The following is a 26,901-nucleotide window of genomic DNA, read 5'->3' as shown; positions in this document are numbered from 1 at the left end:
TTTAACTAAATACTTCTAACACTTGCCAAGTGTCTGGTTTTGGATTTCTGTGGGATGTGAAAGTCGTTTAGAAGTACGTTCTGTCAAAAATCCATGGATTTTCCTTAAAATCTGAAAAAGATTCCCAGAACTGGCATCAGGTATGCTGAGGACACCTTCCACCAATTACCTCCCCCTTATATATAAAGGAGAACAGCAGCTTCGAGCACTCTTATTGGTGAGAGGTTGTGGAAGGGAGCACAGGTAGCTTGGAGCACTTTTATTGGTCAGAGGTTGTGGAAGGGAGCACAGGTAGCTTGGAGCACTTTTATTGGTCAGAGGTTGTGGAAGGGAGCACAGGTAGCTTAGAGCACTTTTATTGGTCAGAGGTTGTGGAAGGGAGCACAGGTAACCTGGAGCACTTTTATTGGTCAGAGGTTGTGGAAGGGAGCACAGGTAGCTTGTAGCACTTTTATTGGTGAGAGGTTGTGGAAGGGAGCACAGGGAGCTTGTAGCACTTTTATTGGTCAGAGGTTGTGGAAGGGAGCACAGGTAGCTTGGAGCACTTTTATGGTCAGAGGTTGTGGAAGGGAGCACAGGTAGCTTGGAGCACTTTTATTGGTCAGAGGTTGTGGAAGGGAGCACAGGTAACCTGGAGCACTTTTATTGGTCAGAGGTTGTGGAAGGGAGCACAGGTAACCTAGAGCACTTTTATTGGTCAGAGGTTGTGGAAGGGAGCACAGGGAGCTTGGATCACTTTTATTGGTCAGAGGTTGTGGAAGGGAGCACAGACAGCTGGGAATGTTCTATTGCTCAGAAGTTATAAAAGAGAATGTAGGAAGTTTGGAGAGTTATTTTTATTGGACAGAGGTTATGGGATGGAAAGATCTGGAACTTTAGAGTCTGTGTAAGAGGAGCATTGATAGCATGAAGAATTTTTTTTTGTATTGTCTGGATTTGTGGAAGGGAGAATAAGTAGATGAGAGGGCTTTTCTGTTGGTCAGAGGAAGGGAGGATAGGTAGATGTGAGGGTCTTCTGTTCGTCAGAGGAAGGGAGGATAGGTAGGTGAGAGGGTCTACTGTTGGTCAGAGGAAGGGAGGATAGGTAGATGAGAGGGTCTACTGTTGGTCAGAGGAAGGGAGGATAGGTAGATGAGAGGGTCTTCTGTTGGTCAGAGGAAGGGAGGATAGGTAGATGAGAGGGTCTTTTGTTGGTCAGAGGTTGTGGAAGGGAGCACAGACAGTTTTGTTTAGCTTATTTTCTTAATCATTTTTCTGGCATAGCCCTTCTCAAGACAAACTGAAAATGGGAGGGGGTCGTATAAGGTGGGTGATAAATTTGAAAAGCTAATCTCATCTCCTTTGGGATGGGCAATCTTTGCAGCTCCTCTCTTGAGGAGTGCAAGGTATGCAAAAGTAGATTAGACAAATAGAGGAAATACTCCAGTGTAATGCTTTAAAGATTAAACATAAAATCTTGAAGCGAATCTGACAAATGATTGGTGACCATTGTGAAGATCTTGTAATAATGGGGTCACATTGTCAAACTTCCTCTTACCAAAGAGAAGTTTTGCCGCCATTATTGTGTACCATTTGGATTTTTCTAATGAGATATGTATGTTATCCTTGGTATAATACATTACAGTAATCGAGCTGACTCAAAACGAGTTAGTTAGTCTTGCTTTTTAAGTCATGCAAATCTAAGAAAGGCCAAAGATGCCGAATAAAACACAAGAAGAAATAAGAGCGTTGTACTAGGTTGGAGATTCGCTGGGAAAGATTTGGTTCTGAATCAATCATTATTCCGGGGATCAGTACTATGTCTTGAAGCCAGTTGTAGAAGGAGGAGAGAGACTGGGGTTATCACTCTTCCGAGTAACCCACATTGCTTTAGATTTTGTTTTGGGTTTAGCTTGGAATGGAGAAGGCAGATGGCCACTTCTGTTAGGCAGTCATTGAGTTTTCTAGTTGTTCTGGACACTCTGAGTCTAGGTGTCTAGGTAAGCAAAGATTATCATTGGCATAGAAATAACAACTAAAATCTAGACTTTGCATTAGGGTAGGTAAAGGTAGCAAGTCCAAGTTAGTAGGGGATAATCTTGCTCGTATATGTGAGAGAATGGATCCCCAGCTTCTGTTACTAAGGATAGAATCCAGGCAGCTGGCAGCTCTTGCAATGAATGAACACATTTCTGCTTTCCCAGTCACCATCTACAGAGGAAACAGAACTCAAACACCAGATTTTCCTTTTTGGATCTGACTCTTTCCTCCTGCTCCTTTGGGATTCCAGCTCGATCAGAACCAGGCTGGGATTTGGTGCCGGGAGCCTTCATTCACATCTGCCTGGGATTTTTTTCTTCTCTCTCATATCTCTTCCCAGTCACTGCACTGACGGTCCTTGTCCAGAGGCCATGCACCGGGTGTCCTCCTAGACCCGGGACCCTAAATCAGGCCACTAGGTGTCGCCATTGTATGATGATGGGGCCTCCCTCCTGGCTGACCCAGTTAGTAAACACAGCCAGAGCCAGGAATTGGATCCAAGTACCCAAAATACTGTTGCGTATCCCCGCTGCAGTAGGTCCACGACCGGCTCAACTCACCCCCAATGCCCGGGTCCCGGACCTGGCCCTTCCTCTCTTGCATCGGTAGCCAGTCGCCTACGCACTCGCACTCCTGCTACGCTCCCAGGTTCTGTGGCCTCTTCAGGTCCCACGTACGTCGAGGGGAGAAGCCTCCACCACGTAGTTCCAGTTTGTCTTTGTCTGCCTTAGGCGCATACGCGTGCGCCTTCCCTGACTTTAAAGGGGCCGCGGTGGGAAACCTTCCCGCGACCCCGGATGATGACGTCTCCAGGCCCTGCTACTTAAGGCAGGCTCCGCCATCTGGTCTTTGCTTTGGCAACAGGTCTCCACGCTTCCTGTTGTGTGCTTAGTTGTTGCTCGTTCCTGTTCCTGTTCCTGACCTCATTTCAGTCCTGCGTTCCTGTTCCAGTCTTTGTACTTCAGTTCCATCTTCCCGTTTCCTGATTACCCTTTGGACGGATTCTCTGGCTTTGACCCTTGCTTATTCCTGACCATGCCATGTCCTGGCTCTGACTTCAGCTCGTACCTGACCTTGTCTCCAGCCGCCTGCCCTGACTCCAGCTTGAACCTGACTTTGCCTCCAGCTGACTACTTGGACTTGGCCTTTATTAGGCTTTCGCCTACTTACAAGCCCAGACTTAACGTGTTCCTGACTCCTAGCCTGCTTCAGCCTGTCCAGGCTTCTGGATCCAGGCCCTGTCTTGATCCCAGCTCCATTGGACCCTATGTCCCCGCTGCTTCCTGGCTCCCTGCCTTGAGCACCCTCCACGGGATCAGCCACACTGAGGCCTGCCTAAGACCAGCCGGCCCCAGTACCCAAGGGCTCAACCTGCGGGGAATGAGGGCTGGGATTGGCGAAGCTCCAGTTGTCCTCCGCTTCCTGTTCGGCTCCGCCTCCCGATGGTGGGGACCTGTGGGGGCTCCCCCACGGGTAGCGTCAACTCCACCTCAGGCTAAGGGTCCACCTCCGCAATGAGTTCTGTTTAGCCAAAATGTGAACCCCTCAGAGTTTAAATGGGCTCTAAAAATACCAAAAGAAAATTCATCCAGGCCTTACAATATTGTAGACAATTTACATCAAGAAATGCTGCGGCAGCTTTCATAGCATTGAAAATAATCTCTGCTAGTCTTTCCCCTCTCCCCAAGTGACTGCAGAGGGGCTACAGACACAACAGCTGTTGTGCTCTTGTTTTATGAGTGGCTGCCTTTGCTGGGACCTCTGGCAGATTTATCTTTCAGTTGTCAGTTTCCACTGACTAGCACAGTCCTCCTAATGCGACCTCTGCAGTATTTATTGCCGCGTACGGTAAATACTCAGAAGGCCTCGATGGCCTTAATCTACTCTGAGCACGAGGCAGTGTGCCGCGGTCTTAAACTGAAGCAGAACACTCATCTCTTAATTAATAATTAATTAATTAATAATTAATTAATTAATCTCTTAATTAATAGCCTGTTGCTATTAATTGTTTTACTGTTTATTTTATACTGTTACATGTAAAGCCTGTTGCTAAATTAATGTTTCACTGTAAACCGAGGTGATGTATTGCTATACGTACCGCGGTATAGAAGAACCTATAAATAAACAAATAAATAAATAAATCTCCTCTTGCGTTTCGGGCAGCTCCCATTATGAAGACACCTGGTTTATAGGCGTGTGCTGTATGTTCTGCCAAAGCTCTCCTGGGACTTATAAATGGATTTCTGGGTTAATAGATTTCTATGCCTTGGTGAACAGACGCCGGCTGCTCTGGGTTCTGGCTTGATGAGCGTTCCCTGCTTTTTTTTTTTTTTTACCGTGCTGAATACGTTTCATTGCATTGACAGTGACCTTTAGGATAGGAGGGTCATGGGCTGGTGCATTAGAACGGGTTTCTCTTCAGATTCCTAAGCCCAGTGCTGATTTTGCCGCCTCGGCATTATTGCACCCTGTATGTCATTGGCCCATCTTGTGTGACCGTGAAGACCAGCTGCTGGCCTTTTTGACCTTGTGATCCGCTCCCGTCCTGCAGGAGTGGAGTGACTTTGTTCTTGGATCCCTTCCCATCTTTGCTCAGGGTTGCTGTAAGCTGGCCCCTTGCCAGTAGGCTGCGGTTTCACACATCTGCACTGATATTTTCAAATGTCCCTTGTCGTATAATTATCCTGCGTGCCGCTGTGCCACTTTCGATTTTGCCTGCGGGACAATACCATGTGTGGGACCCGCTTCCAGTGCAGAGTTGCTCCTCCCCTCTCCCCCTTTCTGCTTTATTTCAATGCCTTAATTCAGGCAGTGCTCAGGACTTGTGCCACCAGCAAAGAGGTCGGCCTTTTAGTTCACAGAGTACAAACCTTTCCAGCTCGTTTGGGCCTAATTCAGCATGTGCTTAGTTGTGAAACTGAGATTATCCCCCACGTGCCGAGGTCCTCAGAACAGTGCAGGAAATGGACGTGGACATTAACCTCTTTGAATTCCTTACACTAGCACGGCCAGTAGGTGTCGCTGGTGCAGGATGGCTGAGACTCCCTCTTTCCCGGAGGGTTGTGAACGCATCCCTGGCTCCAGCCAGCCTGAGCAGCGGATGCTGATCTCAGAAAGCAAGTCTGTGCCTCCTGCTAGCACCGCACTTCGTGACTGGATTAAGGGTGATATTTTAGTCATAGGACTAGCGTTTCCCCTGACCTGCGTTCTGAGTCACTGCTGGTTTGAAGAAGGCACCCTCTCATCTCTGTCCTCTTGCTGTGCTCTTCAAACATCTGCAGATTCCTGACTCTGAAGCAGCCTGGGGGGGGGGGGGGGGAGGGAGATTTTAAAAGCAGGAATCACATTATACACGGAAGGCATCATACAGGAAGCAGAGCCTGAAAGCTGTGCATAAGATTGTTAGTGATTCAAGGGCCGTACTCTGATATTTTCTTACAGAAACTAGCTTTGCAGAATACAAGTGTATTGCATGCATGCACAGGGATTTCACTGTTTATTTATTTTCAAATACTTGTAACGTGCACATCCAAGAATCTTGCTGTCAGCGGGGTACAACACACAAATGATACAAAAATCAATTCCTAATAAATAATACATAAAATATACAACTTTCAGTAATCCAAGCCACCTGTCAGATTGAAGCTGTAAGAGATTCTGTCTGTATAAACCTGTTCAAACGCAGTCGTTTTTATTTCTTTGGAAAAGTCGGGGAGCAGTCTAAAAGGCGGACGTCCGCAGGAAGAGTGCCCCACAAATCGGGTGCAGCTGCCGAAACAATCCTCAGCTGGGTCTCCATTAACAGCTGGAGTCCCCACTATTCCGGTCCCCTGGGGAGGGCAGAATAGATGGGTAGAGGGGGCAGAGTTAGGGGAAAACTTCAAAGCCCAGCCTCAGATCTCACCGGAGGAATGGGGGCTTGCGGTAATAACCTGGGCTGCTGCGTCCTGCGCCGGGTGCAGGACAATCTGTACGTCTTTAGGGAGGCAAAACCAGAGAGAAGTGCAGAAGTCCAGTAGGGCTATCACACACCTGAAATCGGAGGCATGCTGCATTGGTTGAAGCGCTGTTAAGTTTTCTAACTTAAAAAAATGCAATCTTGATAGAAGCTTTCCTTTGTGCCTTCACAAACAGATGAGCAGCCTTTTTTCTTTAAAGATACTCTAATTTCCCTGACCAGTTCTCACCTTTCCTAGACATCCCCTTAACAATAGGTCGCCTTAGAAATCAACCTCATCTGCATTCGAGAACAAACCTACAGCCCCCCTGCACTGCATGATTTCTCAAGTATAGGAAGACATCCCCTTCTACTGTGTTCTGAGTGCCACGGGAGCCAGAGTGCCCACAAAGTACAGAGACGAAGAATGCACCAAGAAAACTGACTCAATATTAAACATTGAATATAATAAGGGACCAACACCACAAGACGAGACCATTCTACCAGCTTTACCCCTCCCTGTCCCACAGCTAAGTATCCTCTGTGCTTATCCCAGGCTTTACCCCTCACTTCTCCACAGCTAAGGATCCTCTGTGCTTATCCCAGGCTTTACCTCTCACTCCCTCACAGCTAAGGATCCTCTGTGCTTATCCCAGGCTTTTACCCCTCACTTCTCCACAGCTAAGGATCCTCTGTGCTTATCCCAGGCTTTACCTCTCACTCCCTCACAGCTAAGGTTCCTCTGTGCTTATCCCAGGCTTTACCCCTCACTCCCCCACAGCTAAGGATCCTCTGTGCTTATCCCAGGCTTTACCCCTCACTCCCCCACAGCTAAGGATCCTCTGTGCTTATCCCAGGCTTTACCCCTCACTCCCTCACAGCTAAGGATCCTCTGTGCTTATCCCAGGCTTTACCTCTCACTCCCCTCACAGATAAGGATCCTCTGTGCTTATCCCAGGCTTTACCCCTCACTCCCCTCACAGCTAAGGATCCTCTGTGCTTATCCCAGGCTTTACCCCTCACTCCCCTCACAGCTAAGGATCCTCTGTGCTTATCCCAGGCTTTATCCCTCACTCCCTCACAGATAAGGATCCTCTGTGTTATCCCAGGCTTTACCCCTCACTCCCTCCCACAGCTAAGGATCCTCTGTGTTTATCCCAGGCTTTACCCCTCACTCCCTCACAGCTAAGGATCCTCTGTGCTTATCCCAGGCTTTACCTCTCACTCCCTCACAGCTAAGGATCCTCTGTGCTTATCCCAGGCTTTTACCCCTCACTTCTCCACAGCTAAGGATCCTCTGTGCTTATCCCAGGCTTTACCTCTCACTCCCTCACAGCTAAGGTTCCTCTGTGCTTATCCCAGGCTTTACCCCTCACTCCCCCACAGCTAAGGATCCTCTGTGCTTATCCCAGGCTTTACCCCTCACTCCCCCACAGCTAAGGATCCCCTGTGCTTATCCCAGGCTTTCCCCCCTCACTCCCTCACAGCTAAGGATCCTCTGTGCTTATCCCAGGCTTTACCTCTCACTCCCCTCACAGATAAGGATCCTCTGTGCTTATCCCAGGCTTTACCCCTCACTCCCCTCACAGCTAAGGATCCTCTGTGCTTATCCCAGGCTTTACCCCTCACTCCCCTCACAGCTAAGGATCCTCTGTGCTTATCCCAGGCTTTATCCCTCACTCCCTCACAGATAAGGATCCTCTGTGTTATCCCAGGCTTTACCCCTCACTCCCTCCCACAGCTAAGGATCCTCTGTGTTTATCCCAGGCTTTACCCCTCACTCCCCCACAGCTAAGGATCCTCTGTGCTTATCCCAGGCTTTACCCCTCACTCCCCCACAGCTAAGGATCCTCTGTGCTTATCCCAGGCTTTACCCCTCACTCCCTCCCACAGCTAAGGATCCTCTGTGCTTATCCCAGGGCTTTACCCCTCACTCCCCCACAGCTAAGGATCCTCTGTGCTTATCCCAGGCTTTACCTCTCACTCCCCCACAGCTAAGGATCCTCTGTGCTTATCCAGGCTTTATGCCTCACTCTCCCATAGCTAAGGATCCTCTGCGCTTATCCCAGGCTTTACCCCTCACTCCCCCACAGCTAAGGATCCTCTGTGCTTATCCCAGGCTTTACCCCTCACTCCCTCCCACAGCTAAGGATCCTCTGTGCTTATCCCAGGCTTTACCCCTCACTCCCCCACAGCTAAGGATCCTCTGTGCTTATCCCAGGCTTTACCTCTCACTCCCTCACAGCTAAGGATCCTCTGTGCTTATCCCAGGCTTTACCTCTCACTCCCTCACAGCTAAGGATCCTCTGTGCTTATCCCAGGCTTTACCCCTCACTCCCCCACAGCTAAGGATCCTCTGTGCTTATCCCAGGCTTTACCTTTCACTCCCTCACAGCTAAGGATCTTCAGTGTCTGTCCCAGGCTTTCTTGAACTCTGTTACTGTTTTTGTCTCAACCACCTCCCCTGGTTTACTGTTCCACGAATCCATCATCCTTTCTGTAAACCCAAACCCCCAGGTATAATTTGGATAATTCAAATCTGCTCATGATGAATATTCTAATTATTGAAAAACCTTCGTAATTATTTTTAGCTGTTTACATAATTATGGTGTGATGATTCCATTGTTTTATTTTAAATCTGTTCCATGCTCCTTGCTGTCCCTTGGGATCCACTTGAAAACAAGACATTTACTTTAATTTGACTTCCCCACTCTAGTAATTAAAATGCATTTAACTAACCAACAAAATAAATAAATAAATATCCATGCTTCCCGTCTAGTGTGGCTTAGGGAATTGCAATCCAAGAATAAAGTAATTAAGGGCGCGATACGATCTTGAAAAGAAAGCCGAGTACAGTGCGGGGCTTCATGTGTGTTGTATTAAAAGAGAGAGCTGATCAGTCGGACCACAAGTCTCTGCTAGCGCGGGCCTGCTGTGTAAGGTGCGGACACGAACAGCTTGGAGGTCCTTTAGAGGAACCTGCGTAAGGGCAAGGTCCTGGAAACATGGCTGTTCACCAAAGCCTACCAAGACACCCTAGGTAGGGAATAGCCACTGCTATTAATTGCATCAGTAGCATGGGATCTTCTTGGTGATTGGGTAATTGCCAGGTTCTTGTGGCCTGGTTTGGCCTCTGTTGGAAACAGGATCCTGGGCTTGATGGACCCTTGGTCTGACCCAGCATGGCAATTTCTTATGTCCTTTTTGTCTCTTTGGGATCCGTACATGGAACGTGGTCTATATGAGTAGAGTGGCTGCTTTACGCAAAGGCTCACTCGCCTCCTTGTTGTCTCTTTGGGATCCGTACATGGAACGTGGTCTATATGAGTAGAGTGGCTGCTTTACGCAAAGCCTCACTAGCCTCCTTGTTGTCTCTTTGGGATCCGTACATGGAACGTGGTCTATATGAGTAGAGTGGCTGCTTTACGCAAAGCCTCACTATCCTCCTTGTTGTCTCTTTGGGATCCGTACATGGAACGTGGTCTATATGAGTAGAGTGGCTGCTTTATGCAAAAGTTCACTAGCTTCCTTTTTGTCTCTTTGGGAGCCGTACATGGAACGTGGTCTATATGAGTAGAGTGGCTGCTTTACGCAAAGCCTCACTATCCTCCTTGTTGTCTCTTTGGGATCCGTACATGGAACGTGGTCTATATGAGTAGAGTGGCTGCTTTACGCAAAGCCTCACTAGCTTCCTTTTTGTCTCTTTGGGATCCTTACATGGAACGTGGTCTCTATGAGTAGAGTGGCGCTTTATGCCGTACATTGAATGTCGTCTATATGAGTAGAGTGGCTGCTTTACGCAAAGCCTCACTAGCTTCCTTTTTGTCTCTTTGGGAGCCATACATGGAACATGGTCTATATGAGTAGAGTGGCTGCTTTATGCAAAGGCTCACTAGCTTCTTTTTTGTCTCTTTGGGAGCTGTACATGGAACTTGGTCTATATGAGTAGAGTGGCTGCTTTATGCAAAGGCTCACTAGCTTCCTTTTTGTCTCTTTGGGAGCCGTAAATGGAACGTGGTCTATATGAGTAGAGTGGCTGCTTTACGCAAAGCCTCACTAGCTTCCTTTTTGTCTCTTTGGGAGCCATACATGGATTGATATAGAAATACTAATTGAATATTGTGCTCTGTGCATTGACTTTTTGGTCTCCAAACTGCATAATGTTGCGTTCCTAATCATAAGGGGAAGGCTTGGGTGGTGTGGAGGGGATGGGCGGGGGTGGAGGGGTGAGATGTTGTGGGAGAAAAAGGAAAGCCGGTGAGCTGTACTTTGTGCTGTACTTGACTCTGTATTGCTGAGGATGTTAACAGTGGGTTCAATAAAATGTAACTTGAAGAAGACGTCTTGGAGAATACGGAAGCTGAGCATCGTTTTACTCACTTCCAGATCAAAAGCACAAAAGGTTTAATGTTATCTGTTGTGGATCGTTTGTGTTGTGACAGAAAACAAAGAGGTAGGCGATCTATAATGGCTGTTAGGTAAACAAAAAAAAATAGATGCCTTGATCTTTTCCAAATTTTTATTAAAGTAGAGACGTGTTCAAAAGAATGTCCGACTCAGGCCGAGTTTCGCAGCTCAACAGCCGCTGCCTCAGGGGCTTAGACAATCAAAATCTCAGCTGAATTATAGTGGTGACTGTAAACCACCGCTGCAAGATAACTTACACACCGCTGTCATGTGTTCAGTCTCCACTCGGCCTGAGTCGGGCATTCTTTTGAACACGTCTCTACTTTAATAAATATTTGGAAAAGATCAAGACATCTATTTTTTTTTGTTTACCTCATTTGTGTTGATACAGATAACTCCCCCCCCCCCCCTCGGTGTCCCCCTCTTTCTCCTCTTCCCCACTCTCCCACTTTCTTTCCTTTTCCTCTTCCTCTCTCTTGCTCTTTCCCTCTTTCTCTGTTTTCTTTTTCATTCTTATTCTTCTTCCTTTCTCTCCTTTTCCTCTTTCTTTCTGTTCTCTCTTCTTTCACCTGCTCTTTCAGTCTTTTCCTTTTCTTTCTCTATTTCTTACTCCTCTTCCTCTCTTTACTACTCTATCACTCTTTCCTTTTCCTCTTCCTATTTCTCTCACTCTTTCCTTTTCTTTTTCCTTTTCCCCTCTCTCCTTCTGCTCTCTATTTGTTTCCTTTTCCTCTTCCTCTCTCTTTCCTTTCCCTCTCTCCTGCTCTCTCCTTCTGTCTCTCTCTTTGCTTTCCTTTCCTTTCCCCCCTCTCTCTATCTCCTTCTGTCTCTCTTTGTTTCCCTTTCCTTTTCCTCTCTCTCTTTTCCCTCTTGCCCCTCTCTCTCTCTCTCTCCTTTTCCTCTCTCTCTTTCCTTTCCCTCTCTCCTGCTCTCTCCTTCCTTTCCTCTCCCTCTCTCTTCCCAGTACATTTTCTTTCCTTGTCCAATTATGGTATTCAGAAAGTTTCTGCCAGATTCCAGTCGCATTGTCTTGAGACCCACATGGACGAGTTCATGAGTTCCAGGTGGCTAAGCTTCTAATGCCTGAGATTCCTATATAAGGAGAGAATTAGGTTAGTGAAAGCCAATTACATTGTTGAATTGGACGAGAGCCCCGGACTATGGCATGTTACTCTGGTGGGAGTGATGTCACTTGGAATGGTCTTTGCTAGAGTTTTACAACACATTGCCCAAAAATTTGCTTTCTTTTCTAACTGTTGCCTGGTTAGCACCATCTTTTGTTTCTGATGGGGAGTGCAACAAAAAATCGGCGTCAACACATTGCCTTTCACCGAGGCATCTGCTCAGGCAGGGCAGCATGGCAGAAGAGTGACCAGACAACTTGTACTTTCTCAAGAAAAGTAGGGCTACAAGTTTGGGGCCAGAGCTGTACCAGCTCAGCCAGTCCCCGATAACCTGGAGCTCGCTGGTAACTCAGGAAGGCCCAGAGGAGGACTGCTGCCCATGGGCACTCACCGACAGTCTCCCGAAGAGGCAGAGAATGACGTAAACGTTGCTCCCTAAAGAAGACACTTTCCAAAACCTTTGCACTGGGACAAAGTCCCCGGGCACTATTAATCCACGGGATTTGCATTGTTTTTCCAAGAGAAGGTTTGCTCGCATGTTATCCCTTAAAAACACGCCACAGGTGAAAAGTGTCCAGGAAAATTCGTGATTGTTCAGCCTACAGGTGCATTTTTTTTCACGGAAAATAAGACATGCAATCCATGTGCGATATTTTCCTCCCACTATCCTAGATGTGCTCCCCCCCCCCCCCCCCAGGAACACATCCGCTCAACGGCAGTACTAAAAAAAAGTCTGCCCTTTGTGGAAGAACAAAGATTTCCAGACACGTGGTGGGAAGCCGCTTATCTCAGCTAAAATACTTTTCACTCACATAAATCACTTTGAATGTCGCCTTCCCCAAAAACTTTCAGAAAAGTGAGTGGCAGAAATGGAAGCGAGTTCACGAGGGCTACAGAGCCGGGGATTAAATCCAGGAGTCCTTCCTGGCTCGCCGCCTCCTTGCTGCTCTGGAGCACATCCTGTAGCACCACTACCCTCCAAACAAACACACATGGATCTGCATTTCATTACGGCTTTGTATTGCAGTTTAGCGTATTAGAGACTTCGAGCTATGCTTTGAGGTATAACGTCACGCTTTTTCTGATGCCGCATTTCCAGAAATAAATACATGATACTACATTCTACTATCAATCTCAAAGGATTTCCCAAAATAAAATACAATTCCTACTGTTCTCCTCATTTCTTTTCATTTGCAAATGTCCTTCCCTTATACACAAGGATGACGGTTTCATACCATTTGAATCTGTTAAGGCAATTACAACTGCACTGCTGAAAGAAAATTCTATAGAAGCAGGAAAACAAGACACCCACCACCCGGCACCCCACCAAAATTATAGCAAAGTCCTATCTGGCTTACTGAGTGGGCAAAAGATACTTATCCCAGCTCTTCTGAAGAGAGAATTTCATCATAAACAATTGTAGAAAAGGCATATCGGAGTTCCATCTCCAAACCTGAACATGTCTTGTGATATTGACAATGCCTAGAATGTAACTCGGGGGTCAACCTGGTAATTATATGTATATATGATATTGACAATGCCTAGAATGTAACTCAGGGGTCAACCTGGTAATTATATGTATATATATGGAATGAGACATGGATATCATTATGAAATTGATTAAAAAAAGGAACGTTGAGTTTTGGTGGTGTTATGTTTGCCAGCTCACGGGACGACCCTGCGAGCCAGCACGCTCACCAGACCCTACCAGGATCTTCTTCAAGGCTGAAATCACAATCATGGTCTGCGTGGCAGAACGTCAATGGACTCTTAAAGTGCCTGAGCGCTGATGCCTGGACACTTAAAGGGCCCATGGCAGGAAAACCCCCACAGTGCCCTTAGATGAAGTCATCAGCCTCCTACTATTTAAAGCCGCCTCAGATGCCCTTATGATGCCTCAGGTCCCTTGCTCTAGCTTTGCCTCGTCTTCAACTCAATCTTGCCTTGTCTTCAGTATCAGCATTGTCTCGCCTCCAGCTTCAGCCTTGCCTTGCCTTCAGCCGCGTCCCCAGCCTCAGCCTCATCCTCAGCCGCGTCCCCAGCCTTGTCTTCAGCCTCAGCCTGGTCCTCGCATCTGACCTTAGTTACAGACTCCAACTTTTCCTTGCCAGTCACCTGCCCTGACTCCTGGACCATTCTGGACTTTGCTTTAGCCTGGCTCATGCAGAGATTAGTTCGCCTGCTGTCAACAGAGACCTTGGGGTTCTGCCCACGAGGTTGCGTCAAAAATGCCACGGCAAAAGGGGCTCACGGTCACACCATTTGCAACAGGTGGGCATCAAGTACACATCCTCCATGATTTAGCTCAAGCAGCACAAGTCAAGCATAAATAGTTTGCCTTACTAAGAAAAGATTTTCTATTCAGCCAAGCTTGAAGTAGCTCTAGATCTTACATCGAAACATAGAATATGTCATCAGGTAAAAGCCACTTAGTCCACCATGTCCAACCTATGTTTTCTTTGATTACAGTCAGGCCAAGAATTTGTGAGTCAATAATAACATAGTAATAAAGTAAATGACAGTGTCGCGCAGTGCGAGTCCTTGGGCTGTGGTGTAGTTGGTGCTACCCAGCACATGAGCATTGCTGAGTTCATACCAACAGCAGGCCGACATGCTGCTGGCTGGGACTGGGGAGAGGCTTCACCTATACCAGCCTCTTTCCCTGCAGGTTGAGCCCTTGGGTTTGAAAGCTGGCAGGACTTAGGCGAAAGTCCACAGCAAGGAGAGGGGTCTAAGGGTCAAGGCAAGCGGTGGTCGGGCAGAGTCCGTAACCAAGCTGAGGGTCAAGGCAGTCCAAGGCAAAGTCGGTATCAAGGCAATGGTCAAGACAATGAGAGATCAGTCTGAGGAGGCAAAGAGAAGAGAAGACAAGACAGGGAAGGGCAGGAGCAAGACAAGGAACTGGAACAATGCAAGAAAATTCAACAAGGCAGGAATAAGGCAAGGAACTGGAACAAGGCTGGAGCAAGACAGGGAAATGGAACAAGACTGGAGTGAGGAAAGGAAGGATATAGAGCAGTACAGCGGCTCCTCCTATGAGCCGCTGTACTTACCTCCACTGCTGGAACCCCCTGGAGCTGCCCCGACGTGGGCCTCCTTCACCCAGTGTGGCAGCAGGCTGCACCACGCCGCCACCGCATGCCACTCGGCACCTGCAGCAGGATGCCGCCAACTCTGGGCACTGGCCTCATTAGGACATGTGCACGCCAATCATGCAGTATTTAAACAGCCATTGACAGGAATCAGGGAGAGACACCTCTTGATGACATCAGCCCCTCTGCACTATAAAAGGCTGCATCAGATGCCCATCCAATGCTTCAGCAATAGGTCAACTTCCTTGAAGTAGTACATTGCCTCAGCGTATTCCTGTTCCTGGTCTGTGTTCCTGAGTTCCTGGTTCCTGTGCTGGCAGTCTGGTCTGTGTCCCTAAGTTCTCATCTTCGTGGTCAGTCTTCATTTCCTGGTTGTCTTCGTGGTCAGCCCTCAGCGTCTCCGCTCCTGCTTGTGCTGTTCCTCGCCTCCCTTTCCTCAGTGTCTCTGCTTCTCATTACCCTTCGGATGGATTTCTGGTGTTGACCTTGGCCTGAACTCCGACTCTGATTGCTCTCTGCCTGCCATTGACCACTGCCTAGACCCAGACTCTGATTGTACTCCGCCCACCACTGATCACTACCAGACTCTGACTTCGCCTATATTTCCTGTGCTAGACCCTGGCCTGCCATTCTATCAACTCAGCGGATCCTCACCTCATCAGCAGAGGCCCATGCCTAAGACCTGCTGGCCCCGGCACTCAAGGGCTCAACCTAAGGGGAATGAGGGCTGGAATAGGTGAAGCTCCAGTTGGGCCTCTGGCACCACCAGCTGATAATGGGGATCTGCGGGGCTCCTCCCTGCAGGTGGTACCAAATCTACCTCAGTCCAAGGGTCCACACTCGTAACACTGTAGAAGCTCTTTGACATTGTTGGCAGGTTCCCACGTATTCTCCTCCGGACCATAACCTTTCCACAAGATTGAGAGTGGAGTCTTCCCTATATCTTTTTAACGGCCAGAGTTTCTTGTACTTCATATTCTCTGTCTGGGTCAATAGGTACGACAGTTCGGGGGTGCCTGCCGTGTTTTCCATGAGAGAACCAGGGGCTTCAATAGGAACACATGGAAAGAGATGTGTGTCTGTAATGTTGTAAGTTACTGAAGCTAGTATGTGTTGGAACCCATTTGGTGGAGTTTTGGGAAGGATCCAATGAAGCAGGGGGCAACTTCACAGCGGAAATCCTTAAGTGAAGATTCCGGATGCTTAACCAAACCTTACCCCCTAGTTTTAACTGAAGTGCTGGATGGTGCTGTTGCTATGCAAACTTTTTCTCTCCTGTTGGCAAACCACAGAGGCTGAAGGGCCTGCATAAGCACTCCTCACTGAAAGGCCTACATTAACACTGTTCGCTGAGTTTGCATAAACATTCTCAGCATTTTGCCTATCTCGTTCTGAACAGACACAAAGTCTGCATGTCTTAAGCACAGCATAAACAACTTTTACTTTTGACACAGATAGCTTGACATAGAAACCGGCACAGCATGAGAGATTGTAGCCATAGCTACGTAGGCATGCACGCAGGCAACATGTTGTATTAGCACGTAGGATGTATTAGCCAATCATATACTGTATAGTAGTTGCTGTGGAATTCTGTAACTCGATATAATAAAAACAACATCCTCAGTCTGGGATCATCAGAGAATCATCAGAGGATGCTTGCTTCCCTAAGACTCCTATCTGGCGTGACTCTTCTTTCCCTGCGCCGCTACATGGTGCTTCTTGTCAGCCACCTTCTTGTATCACTTTGCAGTTTGGAGAAGGAGCTGGCAAGTCCTTTTCCAAAGTTCCTTGAAACTATGGACAGTATTTTCCGCCTTTGGGCAAGAGGCAGCTACTGGTATCAGAACCAAGATTTTAGGATGTTGCCCATACACAACGGAGGAAGACGAAGATCCAGCTGCTTCTCCCATGTGGTTGTTGTGGCAAAATTATACCCAAGGTAACACTGATACCCAATCATCTTGTTTGTCTCTGATATAGGCTCTTAGAAAAGCCTTCAGGATTTGGCTGATGTGCTCCATTTGTCCATTTCATTGGGGATAATAAACGGAGGAAACGTCAAGGATATTGTGAAATTTCCGGCACAGATTATTTCAAAATTTGGATATGTTTTGAGTTTCTCGGTCACTGACAATGTGCTGGGGCAATCTGTGCTGGGAAAACACATAGTGGAAGAAGCGTTGTCCCAATTCAGAAGCCATAGGTAGGCTTGGAAGAGGAGACAAAGTGTGCCATCTATGAAAAACAGTCCATGGTGCCCCAGACCACTACACACTGTTTGGAGGGCAGGAGGTTCATTATAAAAACCATAGATATGTGTGTCCATGGTTTTTCCAGGATGGTTAGCGGTTGTAGGAGGCCTCATGGGCGTGTCTGAAAAGGTTTATTGGCAGCACAGATGGGACAGCATTCGACATAGAACCGAACATCCCATGAAAGTTGAGGCCATTAATAGTGGCTGGGAAAGGAACTCCAATGACTTGCGGAAGCCAGGATGCCTGATTATCTGGAGTCGTGTGTCCAATGGAGGGCTTTCTCCCGAAGGCAGTTGGGCACCACGTTTTTCCCAGGTAGTTAGTACTTGGATGGAGGTGATAGGATTTTGGACAGATCAACTGTGTGCTGTGGAATCTCTTGAGCATCTAGAGGCTTGAAAGAGCAGGAGTGTGTGTCAGCACATTGATTTTTCTTGGCTGGGTGGTAGGTCAGCTGGAAATCCAAACAATTGAAAACAAGCAAGCACCTCACCTGCTGGGGATGTATCTTTTGTTCCTGTTGTAGACACAGAATTTCTTATGGTTTGTATAGATGGTGATGGGATGAACAACCCCCTCCAAGAGGTGCCTCTATTCTTCCAGGGTGAGTTGTATTGCTAAGAGCTCTCAATCTCCAATCGTATAATTCTTCTCTGTGAAAATATACTATTTTGAGAAGAAAAAACATAGGGTCATTTTATCCTTGTCACTGTGTTGAGAAAGTACGTGCTGACCCCAATGGATGAGGTGTCTACATCCATGAAGAAGGGTTTCCAGAGTTCTAGATGTTGAAGCCAAGAAGCCATAAGGAAGGCCAACATGAGCTTGTGGAACGCTTGGACTGCATCTTCTGGTGAGTTTCGGGTGTCAGAGCCCTTCTTAGTTAGAGCGGTGAGTGGTGCCACTAGGGCAGAGTAATTATTGATGGACTGACTGTAGTAGCTAGCGAAACCCAAAAATCACTGGAGGGCCTTGAGACCCAATGGTTGAGGCCAATTCTGAATTTCCGCTAGCTTATTGAGATCCATGCTGAGTCCTTGGCTAGAAACAATGGAGCCCAATTATGGTAACTCCATGTGCTCGAAGGAGCATTTCTCCAGTTTGGCATACAGTTTGTTCTGCCTTAGTTATTGCAGAACAGTCTTGACGTGTTCTCTGTGCTGGGCAAGAGAGTGGGAATAAATAAGTATCCTGGGACTGTAATGCCATTCTGGCGCACCGCCAGGATTTTCACGCCCATGGCCCTTTAAGAGTCTGAGAAGCAGATGCACCAGTGAGGCCTATCATGCGTTGGCCACAGGACAGATGCCATGGCTAGCGCAGCGTTACATACAGCATCACAAGACCAAATTCTTTCACTTTGGATAGATGAGCAGACAAATTCCCACATGCAGCACAACACCAACTCCCCAAGCACCATGACCTTTTCTTGAACTTGCCCATAGCTCAGAATCGTTAAAGTAGTGGCCTCCACCCTCTCCACTGGTAGCCCCTTTCAGCCTTTGCCTTCTTCCTCTACGACTAGCAGAGCATGGAGAAGCAGTTTTGGATTTGGGATTGGAGGACTCATCCTTAGGATTGGTGTGTTGAACTTGTAGATTTTGTTTTTATGTATTTTATGTGTTGTGGGTTTTTTTTTAAACAATTGTTTACCACTTTGATTGGTTTTTAGACCAGAAGGCAGCATATAACAATTTTGGAATAAATAGAAGAAAATCTGTTCTCTTTGCTCCCAGTGTTTCTCATTGCATAGTCTCGCTTTTTCTGGTGGAATAATTTTACTGTGATGCTTGTATTTATTTATAATATTATGAAGTGAAGAGCTTATTGTTATGATATTGGACCAGATATTCTTGTTGGAGTCTATGATTGATATAGAATTAGATTTTATTGTCTGCTGTAATATCATTATTAATTTGTCCAGTGTTCCTTTTTAGTAATTGTAACTCCCACCCTAGGGCAGTGGTTCCCAATTTTTTTATATTGGGATACACCTGGCCCAGGGCTCATTTCCATGTGCTCTCTACCCCTACCTCACTGACATCATCATCATCACCTTCCCTCTCCCCCTCAACCACCACCACCATCACCGTCTCCTCCCTTCCCTCTCCCCCAATTTCCAGCATCATAATCTCCTTCTCTTCTATCTCCCCTGGAATCATCACCTTCCCCCCTCTGCCTCATCATCATCCCCTTTCCTCTCCCTCCACCTCCACCCCCACCCACTCCCCTGGCACCATCACAATCACCCCTGCCACTTCCCCTGACATCATTAACATCTTCCCTTTCTCTCCGTCCCCTGGTATCATCATCATCCCCTTTCCTCTCCCTCTTCCCCTTTCCCCCACCATCATCATCTTCCATCTTCCATCTTCCTCCACCTCTCACCCACATCCCCCTGGCATCATCATCCCAGATAAGTAGCCAGCTAAGTAGGGGGGGGGGGCCATTAAACATGGCCTAATATTCAGACAGCACCACTTAGCCAGCTGTGTCGGAAGTGAATATCAAGCTCTGAATGTTGGATGCTTTTTGCTGTATATTGATAGCTTCCCCCTGTATTTCGGGCTCACATACTTTTATGTTTTTCAGGCTCTGTGGATATCCTCCTTTTTATGATGAGAATGACTCCAAACTTTTTGAGCAGATTCTCAAGGCAGAATATGAATTTGACTCTCCGTACTGGGACGATATATCTGACTCAGGTACGTTATGTTCAGTTTTCAGCGGTTTTGATATTCTTGCTCCGTGTTATGTACCGGAGCCCTGTCTGTCACATTAGGACTTCCTTGGATTGTGCCTTTGAAGCAGTAGTTCAGACTTTGCTCACAAGAAGTGAACCCGGCTGATTGTTCGACACCACCGCTCGTGCACCGGCAGGATAGAGGAGCTGTAACCGGCCTACAGAGCTTTAAATCTGAAAGCAGAGTTAGCAAGGCTAACCTGGCGAGGCTTCCACCGTTCCTGAATCCTTTCCTCAAGCCTCTTAGAAACCCGTCTGCTACTGAAAGTAAAACCCAGGACCAGCCTTTGGATAATTCATTCACTGAATAACCTGCACCATCCTAGAGTCGATCTTCAGTGACTGCATCTCTAGGTTCTTAGCTTTTGTTTGCCTCCTCTAATATTAACAAATTAGAACCCTACTGGTGTATTATATATTATATATGCACGCACAGATGTAGTTTTATACAGTATGGGGCGGATTTTCAAAGCCCTAGGCGCGCCGGGCCTATTTTCAAAAGGACCAGTGACGCACATAAAGCCCCGGGCCGTGCGTATGCCCCGCCCCTGTCCCGCGAATGGGCGGGGCACACGGTCCATGGCGGGGCGGTCTGGAGGCATGGCTGGGAGGCGTGGCCAAGGACTCTGGCACAGCAGCCCTTTGCCGCTATGCCAGGAGATCGCGCTCCAGCACTTGGCCGGCGCGCGCAAGTTACGTCTGCCTCTGGCAGGCATAACTTCCACAACAAAGGTACGGGGGGGGGGGGTTTGAGCTGGGGGGTGGGACAGCTAGGGGAAGGTGGGGGGGGAGGGAACGGGGAAAGACAGCTGGTGTCCCTGAGGGCTCGGCCCGCGCAATAGTGTGTACCCCCTTGCGCGCGCCGACCCCTGATTTTATAACATGCGCGCGGCTGCACGCGCATGTTATAAAATGGGGCGAACATTTGTGCGCGTAACTTTTAAAATCTGCCCCTATATGTAGTAGCATAATACATGATGACAGATAAAGACCAGCTGACCCAGTTAGTCCTGTCCGCCCTGCTAAGGATATAGCCCAGCTGCCAGCCGTACGGCATGACCACTTGTAGGATATCTCTCCTTGTCCAGGGCGGTTCTTTGTATATTGACCCACACAGGAGTGTGCATTCAGCGCCGTGCGCTGGGGTAAACTGGCAGTTACTTGGGCAAATCGGCTTGGAAGATTTCTTCTGGGCCTTCCTTGCATTGCTTAAGATGTTGCTATGGGGTTCTGTGATAACGACAGCGTGCTTACCAGTGAAAATTCATGGTTCCCCTTAGCTGGCACTGTGGGTAACACAAGCCACGGGGAGGACACGGTTCTCTTTAGCTGGCACAGTGACAGCACCTGAGCTACCGGATCAATCTTCTTCCCAGGGCAAATCATGGGGAAGAGATGTCAGCGTCTCGGTTCCTGCGCACCACTGGGGGCAGAGATCCACATTCAGGCCGTTCACTGAGGTTAAGTCGATACCGCGCTGCTCTGCTGCTGATGGGAAGCCGAGCCTTCGAGTGTTATACACGTAGAGCTGAAAGGGGGCGAGAGGCCTTCGTAGAGCAAAAGTGGGGAGCAGAATTTATTTACAGTGAGGATAAGTCCATATCGTAATCAAGATTTCACTTCTGAGATTGGAACCATTCCCAGATCCTTCCACAGGAAGCCGGGGCGCTAAACTAACCAAATTGCCTTTTAGTCAAATGATTGCCGATGAAGCATATTCCACAGGCTTTCTCTTCTGTTTTTTTTTTTTCTCTTTAACAGCTAAAGATTTTATTCAGCATTTGATGGAGAAGGATCCGAATAAAAGATACACGTGTGAGCAGGCTTCCCGGCACCCATGGTGAGCAGGGGGACCTGGGATTGGGAAGCCCGCGGCGTTTCGATCCCTGTGCCGCCAGCTCGTGGGGTTTTCGGGCTCTCTCCGTCCCTTCTCCTGCTTCAGAACAGGGCTGGGTCTTGTCCTTGGCTCTGCCTGGTCCTGGAGAGCTGGGGTAGGGCTCAAAGATGAGGCCGCTCGTCGTCAGTCCACTGACCGCACGCCTAACGAAGGCTGCGACCCAGGCCGACAGGAAGTGTCCTCCACTCCTGACTGTTGAAATCTGATTTGCATTCAGTCTGCGAGACTTTGAAAAATGAGCTTTACCTGAACAAAAAGAAATAGCCTTGCACCATATGTTCACAGATTGCTTATGTTCTTATGTTATGTTCTTATTCATTTCTTTCAATATTGTTTTATTCTCATCTTGACGGGCAAAGTGTGCACAGAACCAATAGCCACAAAAGTAACTTTTATCTGCCTGGAGCAGAAGATTGATTGGGAGGAAATTAGGATTTTAAAACATATGGAAAGGTTTTATATAAGCATTTGAGGTAAATCTTATGAAAGGGTAAAAATAAACAGAACTGTAATTTCACACTTCCAGCACTCCCTGTGACTTACCCCCACAAAGAGACCCCCCCTAACCCCACGCACCCTCATCAGCACTCCCTGTGACTTACCCCCACAAAGAGACCCCCCTAACCCCACGCACCCTCATCAGCACTCCCTGTGACTTACCCCCACAAAAAGACCCCCCTAACCCCACACACCCTCATCAGCACTCCCTGTGACTTACCCCCACAAAGAGACCCCCTAACCCCATGCACCCTCATCAGCACTCCCTGTGACTTACCCCCACAATGAGACCCCGTTACACAACACACCCTCATCAGTACTCCCTGTGACTTACCCCCACAGTGAAACCCCCATAACCCAACACACCCTCATCAGCACTCCCTGTGACTTACCCCCATAGTGAGACCCCCCTAAACCCCATGCACCCTCATCAGCATTCCCTGTGACTTATCCCCATAGTGAGACCCCCATAACCCAACACACCCTCATCAGCACTCCCTGTGACTTACCCCCATAGTGAGACCCCTATAACCCAACACACCCTCATCACCACTCCCTGTGACTTACCCCCACAATGAGACCCCGTTACACAACACACCCTCATCAGCACTCCCTGTGACTTACCCCCACAGTGAAACCCCCATAACCCAACACACTCTCATCAGCACTCCCTGTGACTTACCCCATAGTGAAACCCCCCTAAACCCCATGCACTCTCATCAGCATTCCCTGTGACTTACCCCCATAGTGAGACCCCCATAACCCAACACACCCTCATCAGCACTCCCTGTGACTTACCCCCACAATGAGATCCCGTTACACAACACACCATCATCAGCACTCCCTGTGACTTACCCCCACAATGAGACCCCGTTACACAACACACCCTCATCAGCACTCCCTGTGACTTAACCCATAGTGAGACCCCCCTAAACCCCATGCACTCTCATCAGCATTCCCTGTGACTTACCCCCACAATGAGACCCCCATAACCCAACACACCCTCATCAGCACTCCCTGTGACTTATGCCCAAATTGAGAGCCCGTAACCCCATGCACATTCATTAGCGCTCCCTGTAACTTATCCCCACAAAAAGACACCCTAATCCCCATGCACCGTCATCAGCACTCCCTGTGAATTACCCCCACAGCGAGACCCTGTAACCCCACGCACCTTCATCAGCACTCAATGTGACTTATCCTCACAGAGAGACTCCATAATCCACACTCCATCAGCACTCCCTGTGCCTTACCCCATAGTGAGACCCCATAACCTAACATACCATCAGCACTCCCTTTGATTTGCCCCCATCTTTGAGACCTCATAATTCTACGCACCGTCATCAGCACTTCCTGTGACTCACCCCATAGTGAGACCCTGTAACCCTGCACACATTATCACCACTCCCTGTGACTCACCCCATAGTGAGACCCTGTAACCCTGCACACATTATCACCACTCCCTGTGACTCACCCCATAGTGAGACCCTGTAACCCTGCACACATTATCACCACTCCCTGTGACTTACCCCATAGTCAGACCTCCCATTCCCCCCCACAGACCACTACTGGGCTCTCCCTGTAAATTACTCCTGCACTGAGACCTCCCAACCCACACACTCACACACTGCCCTCTAGCACTGCCTGTCACTTACCTGCACACTGAGGCGTCCGAATCCCATGCCCTCTAGCACTCCCTGTGATTTTCTTCCACAATGAGACCACCTAAACTCACACATACAACGTCACCATCCGGGATTCCCTGTCATTTGCCCCACCATGCCACCCCCTAAACCCATGCACTGCAAGCCGCACTCTCTCGGACTTCCTAACCCTCCATGCATATCACCGTCCTGCACTCCTTGTGACATTACTACGCAGACTTCCTTACCTTCCCTCGCAGTCCCCACTGTCCTGATCTCCCTGTGACTGACTTCCACAATAAAACATCTGCCCCTGGGGAGGGGAGGGCAAGTCAGTCATTGTGCAACATAAACCATCCTTATATTTTTAGAGAGCCTATCCACCTTCAGCTCAATCAGGTATGATAGGTCCCTGCTCATAAGAGTTTACAATGGGAGATGAAAAAAACGTCCTCAAAGTCGCAGGGAATGTCAGTTGTAAAAGCTGGGTTTGAACCCTTATTTTCATGTTCTGCAGCCACTATTGTAACCAACAAGCCAAGGGCAGGCAACTCAAATCTATCTCGTGCATATTCATTGCAAACCCATTTGTGGCACTGCAGGACCGGTGTTGCACTAGAGTGACTGCGGCATGAAAGAAGGGGCTAAAACATGGGGAAAGCTCCTGGCTGGAGCCCAGCTCTGAGTGCCCTGGAAGCTTGGGGGAGGAGAAGGAAAGCGCTGAGCAGAAACCTGATCCATCCTAGCAACGTGTTTCCCTGGTTTAATGTAAGACATTCTCATGTCATGGTTATTGTTGGAATGTAAACCGACGTGATTGGTAACTCTGTTACCTGAATATCGGTATCTAAAAATGCTAAATAAATAAATAAATAAAATGGCTTCATGCGAGAGCCATTCGGATTGCCCTCCGTGAACTGCATACTTCGCATCATTGTGGCCTGGCAGTACTCTCCTGCTCCTTTCTTGGGCTTGGAAATGGTCCTGCTAGGGCCAGAGAGCCTTGAGCTTTCATTCACCTCTTCCCTGGGATCAGGACTTCTTCCAGAAATCTTCAAGCGTGGGTCCCCAAACCCCGCCACTAGGGGTCACCATTGCATGAGAGGAGTCCTGACACCCCCACCCCCCAGGACCTGTGATCATGGCCAACCCAGAAAGATCTGAGGCGGGAATGGAAGCGGCTGCCTTCTGCATGGCGCTTACGGCATGGCCACCGAGCCACCTGGCACGCTTTCAATGAGCCTCCCAGGAGAAATCAAGAGCCGAAGCTCGTGCTTAGCCGACATTTTATAATATCAGACAACGGTGCCTTGGCAGGTAGCAGGCGGCAGACTCGAAGGCCCTGCCTTTTCCAGGCTTTTCTCTCATTTATGGGCCGATGCAATATCAGTGCACGTTAAAGGGGACACATGAACGATCGCCCGCTCCCTTAACACGCACTGATCCACCTCTCCGGGGCGCCCAATGCTAAATGCAAATGGGCTGCAGCGGTAAGAAGGAGGCGCCCGGGGAAACTGCACGCCCCTAGCGCCTCCTCAGCAGCGGGCGTCCGGGAGTGCTGGCGGTCAGCCACTTAGGAAAACGGATGCTCGGTTTTAGAGCGTCTGTTTTCCTTACCTGACCGCCAGCACGCTTGGTTTTGGTTTGGTTTTTTTGGGACATTTCTCATTTTTTAGTTCCTCTAACTTAGTATCGCCGCCATGTATTAAGTCGAAGGATGTACAGAAAAGCAGTATTTTCTGCTTTTCTGTACTCTTTTTGGTCTCCTCGAGACTTAACGACAGCTCCAGAGCTGGCATTCATTTTTGAGAGTAAATTATGTGCACCAGAGACGCACATTTTTTGCTTTTTTTGCATAGAAGGGGAATCGATAAAAGCCTCACAAACACGCATTTGCCTATGATGAGCGCTATTACCTACGCGCACGATAGGACGCGCGACTTGGACGCGCTAACCCCCGTTTTGCATCAGGGGATACGGGCGTGCATCCGAAACGCGCATCCAGTCGCAGGTTAAACCGCACGCTGCAGCCAGCGTATGGTACAGCATCGGCCTGCTGGTGCAGAGAAACACATTACTTTAGAGAAGCAGTGCCACAGTTTGCTTGATGTAATTGCAGACTATAGCGCTCCTAACTTTGGAGATGCGCGCGCCCCAGTCTCTTCCCCGAGGGACCTTCCCTGCTTCCCTTTGAGGTGTGCGATGGCTTCATGGGGAGCCATAGCTCATTTCTCACTGCTGCGTCTTTCCTGGCCTGAGGTATTGGTTGTAATCATGCTGACTGGGCCCCACAAGGGTTCACTTAAGACACAAATGACATGTGAGCGAGTGAAAAAGACAGGCTGGGCTCCGGATAATCGTCCTGAAGTGGAACATAACGACACAGCTGAAAGTCACTTTGTGCTGGGACGTGAGCAAAGCTTTCAGCCACTGTCACAGAGCTTGCCACAAGCTGTAATTTTGTTCTGTGAAAGCCCCAGCTGGCAGCTTCTTAAGAAACCCTTTTCAGTCTGGAATTGCAGGTTGACATTTGATAATGTTCTTTGCTTAGGGTGTTTGACTGAAATGTAGGATGTGAGAATTGCACTTAAGGATAGTGATAGTACGTTGAACATCCCCTATCCCCAGGATGCCCTGTCTGACTGTAGAGCTTCCTAACATCCTGACACGATCAATCCGCAAGATGCTGCAGGCACACAGAAGCTTTGTATGCATTACCGTTCACCATATGATATTATATGGTGGTGTGTAATGCAGGAAATCGGAAGCTTTGTATGCGTTACCGTTCACCATATGATATTATATGGTGGTGTGTAATGCAGGAAATCGGAAGCTTTGTATGCATTACCGTTCACCATATGATATTATATGGCAGTGTCTGTAAGCAGGAAATCGGAAGCTTTATATGTGTTACCGTTCATCATATGATATTATATGGTGGTGTGTAATGCAGGAAATCGGAAGCTTTGTACGTGTTACCATTCACCATATGATATTGTATGGCGGTGTGTACATGCAGGAAAACAGAAGCTTTGTATGCATTAGGGATGTGAATCGTTTTTTGACGATTTAAAATATCGTCCGATATATTTTAAATCGTCAAAAATCATTAGAGCCGCGATACAATAACAATTCCCCCGATTTATCGTTAAAAAATCGTAAATCGGGGGAGGGCGGGAAAACCGGCACACTAAAACAACCCTAAAACCCACCCCGACCCTTTAAAATAAATCCCCCACCCTCCCGAACCCCCCCAAAATGCCTTAAATTACCTGGGGTCCAGAGG

General features: G+C 48.1%; 1 protein-coding gene across 3 annotated transcripts in view; it reads left to right on the top strand.

Annotated features, from left to right (window-relative positions):
• Window positions 1-26,901, top strand: part of CAMK1D (calcium/calmodulin dependent protein kinase ID) — a 385,522-nt gene that overhangs the window by 330,343 nt on the left and 28,278 nt on the right. For all 3 annotated transcript variants that reach the window (XM_029615125.1, XM_029615123.1, XM_029615126.1), the window contains 2 exons: window positions 19,427-19,539; window positions 21,339-21,417. In XM_029615125.1, coding sequence (XP_029470985.1) covers window positions 19,427-19,539; window positions 21,339-21,417 — 192 coding nt within the window. The remainder of the gene's footprint in view (window positions 1-19,426; window positions 19,540-21,338; window positions 21,418-26,901) is intronic.

Source organism: Rhinatrema bivittatum, chromosome 9 (genome assembly GCF_901001135.1).
Source record: "Rhinatrema bivittatum chromosome 9, aRhiBiv1.1, whole genome shotgun sequence".
In the NCBI taxonomy this organism is placed as follows: Eukaryota; Metazoa; Chordata; class Amphibia; order Gymnophiona; family Rhinatrematidae; genus Rhinatrema; species Rhinatrema bivittatum.
The sequence above is the reverse complement of the archived record's forward strand: the minus strand, read 5'-3'. Positions and strand labels throughout refer to the sequence as shown.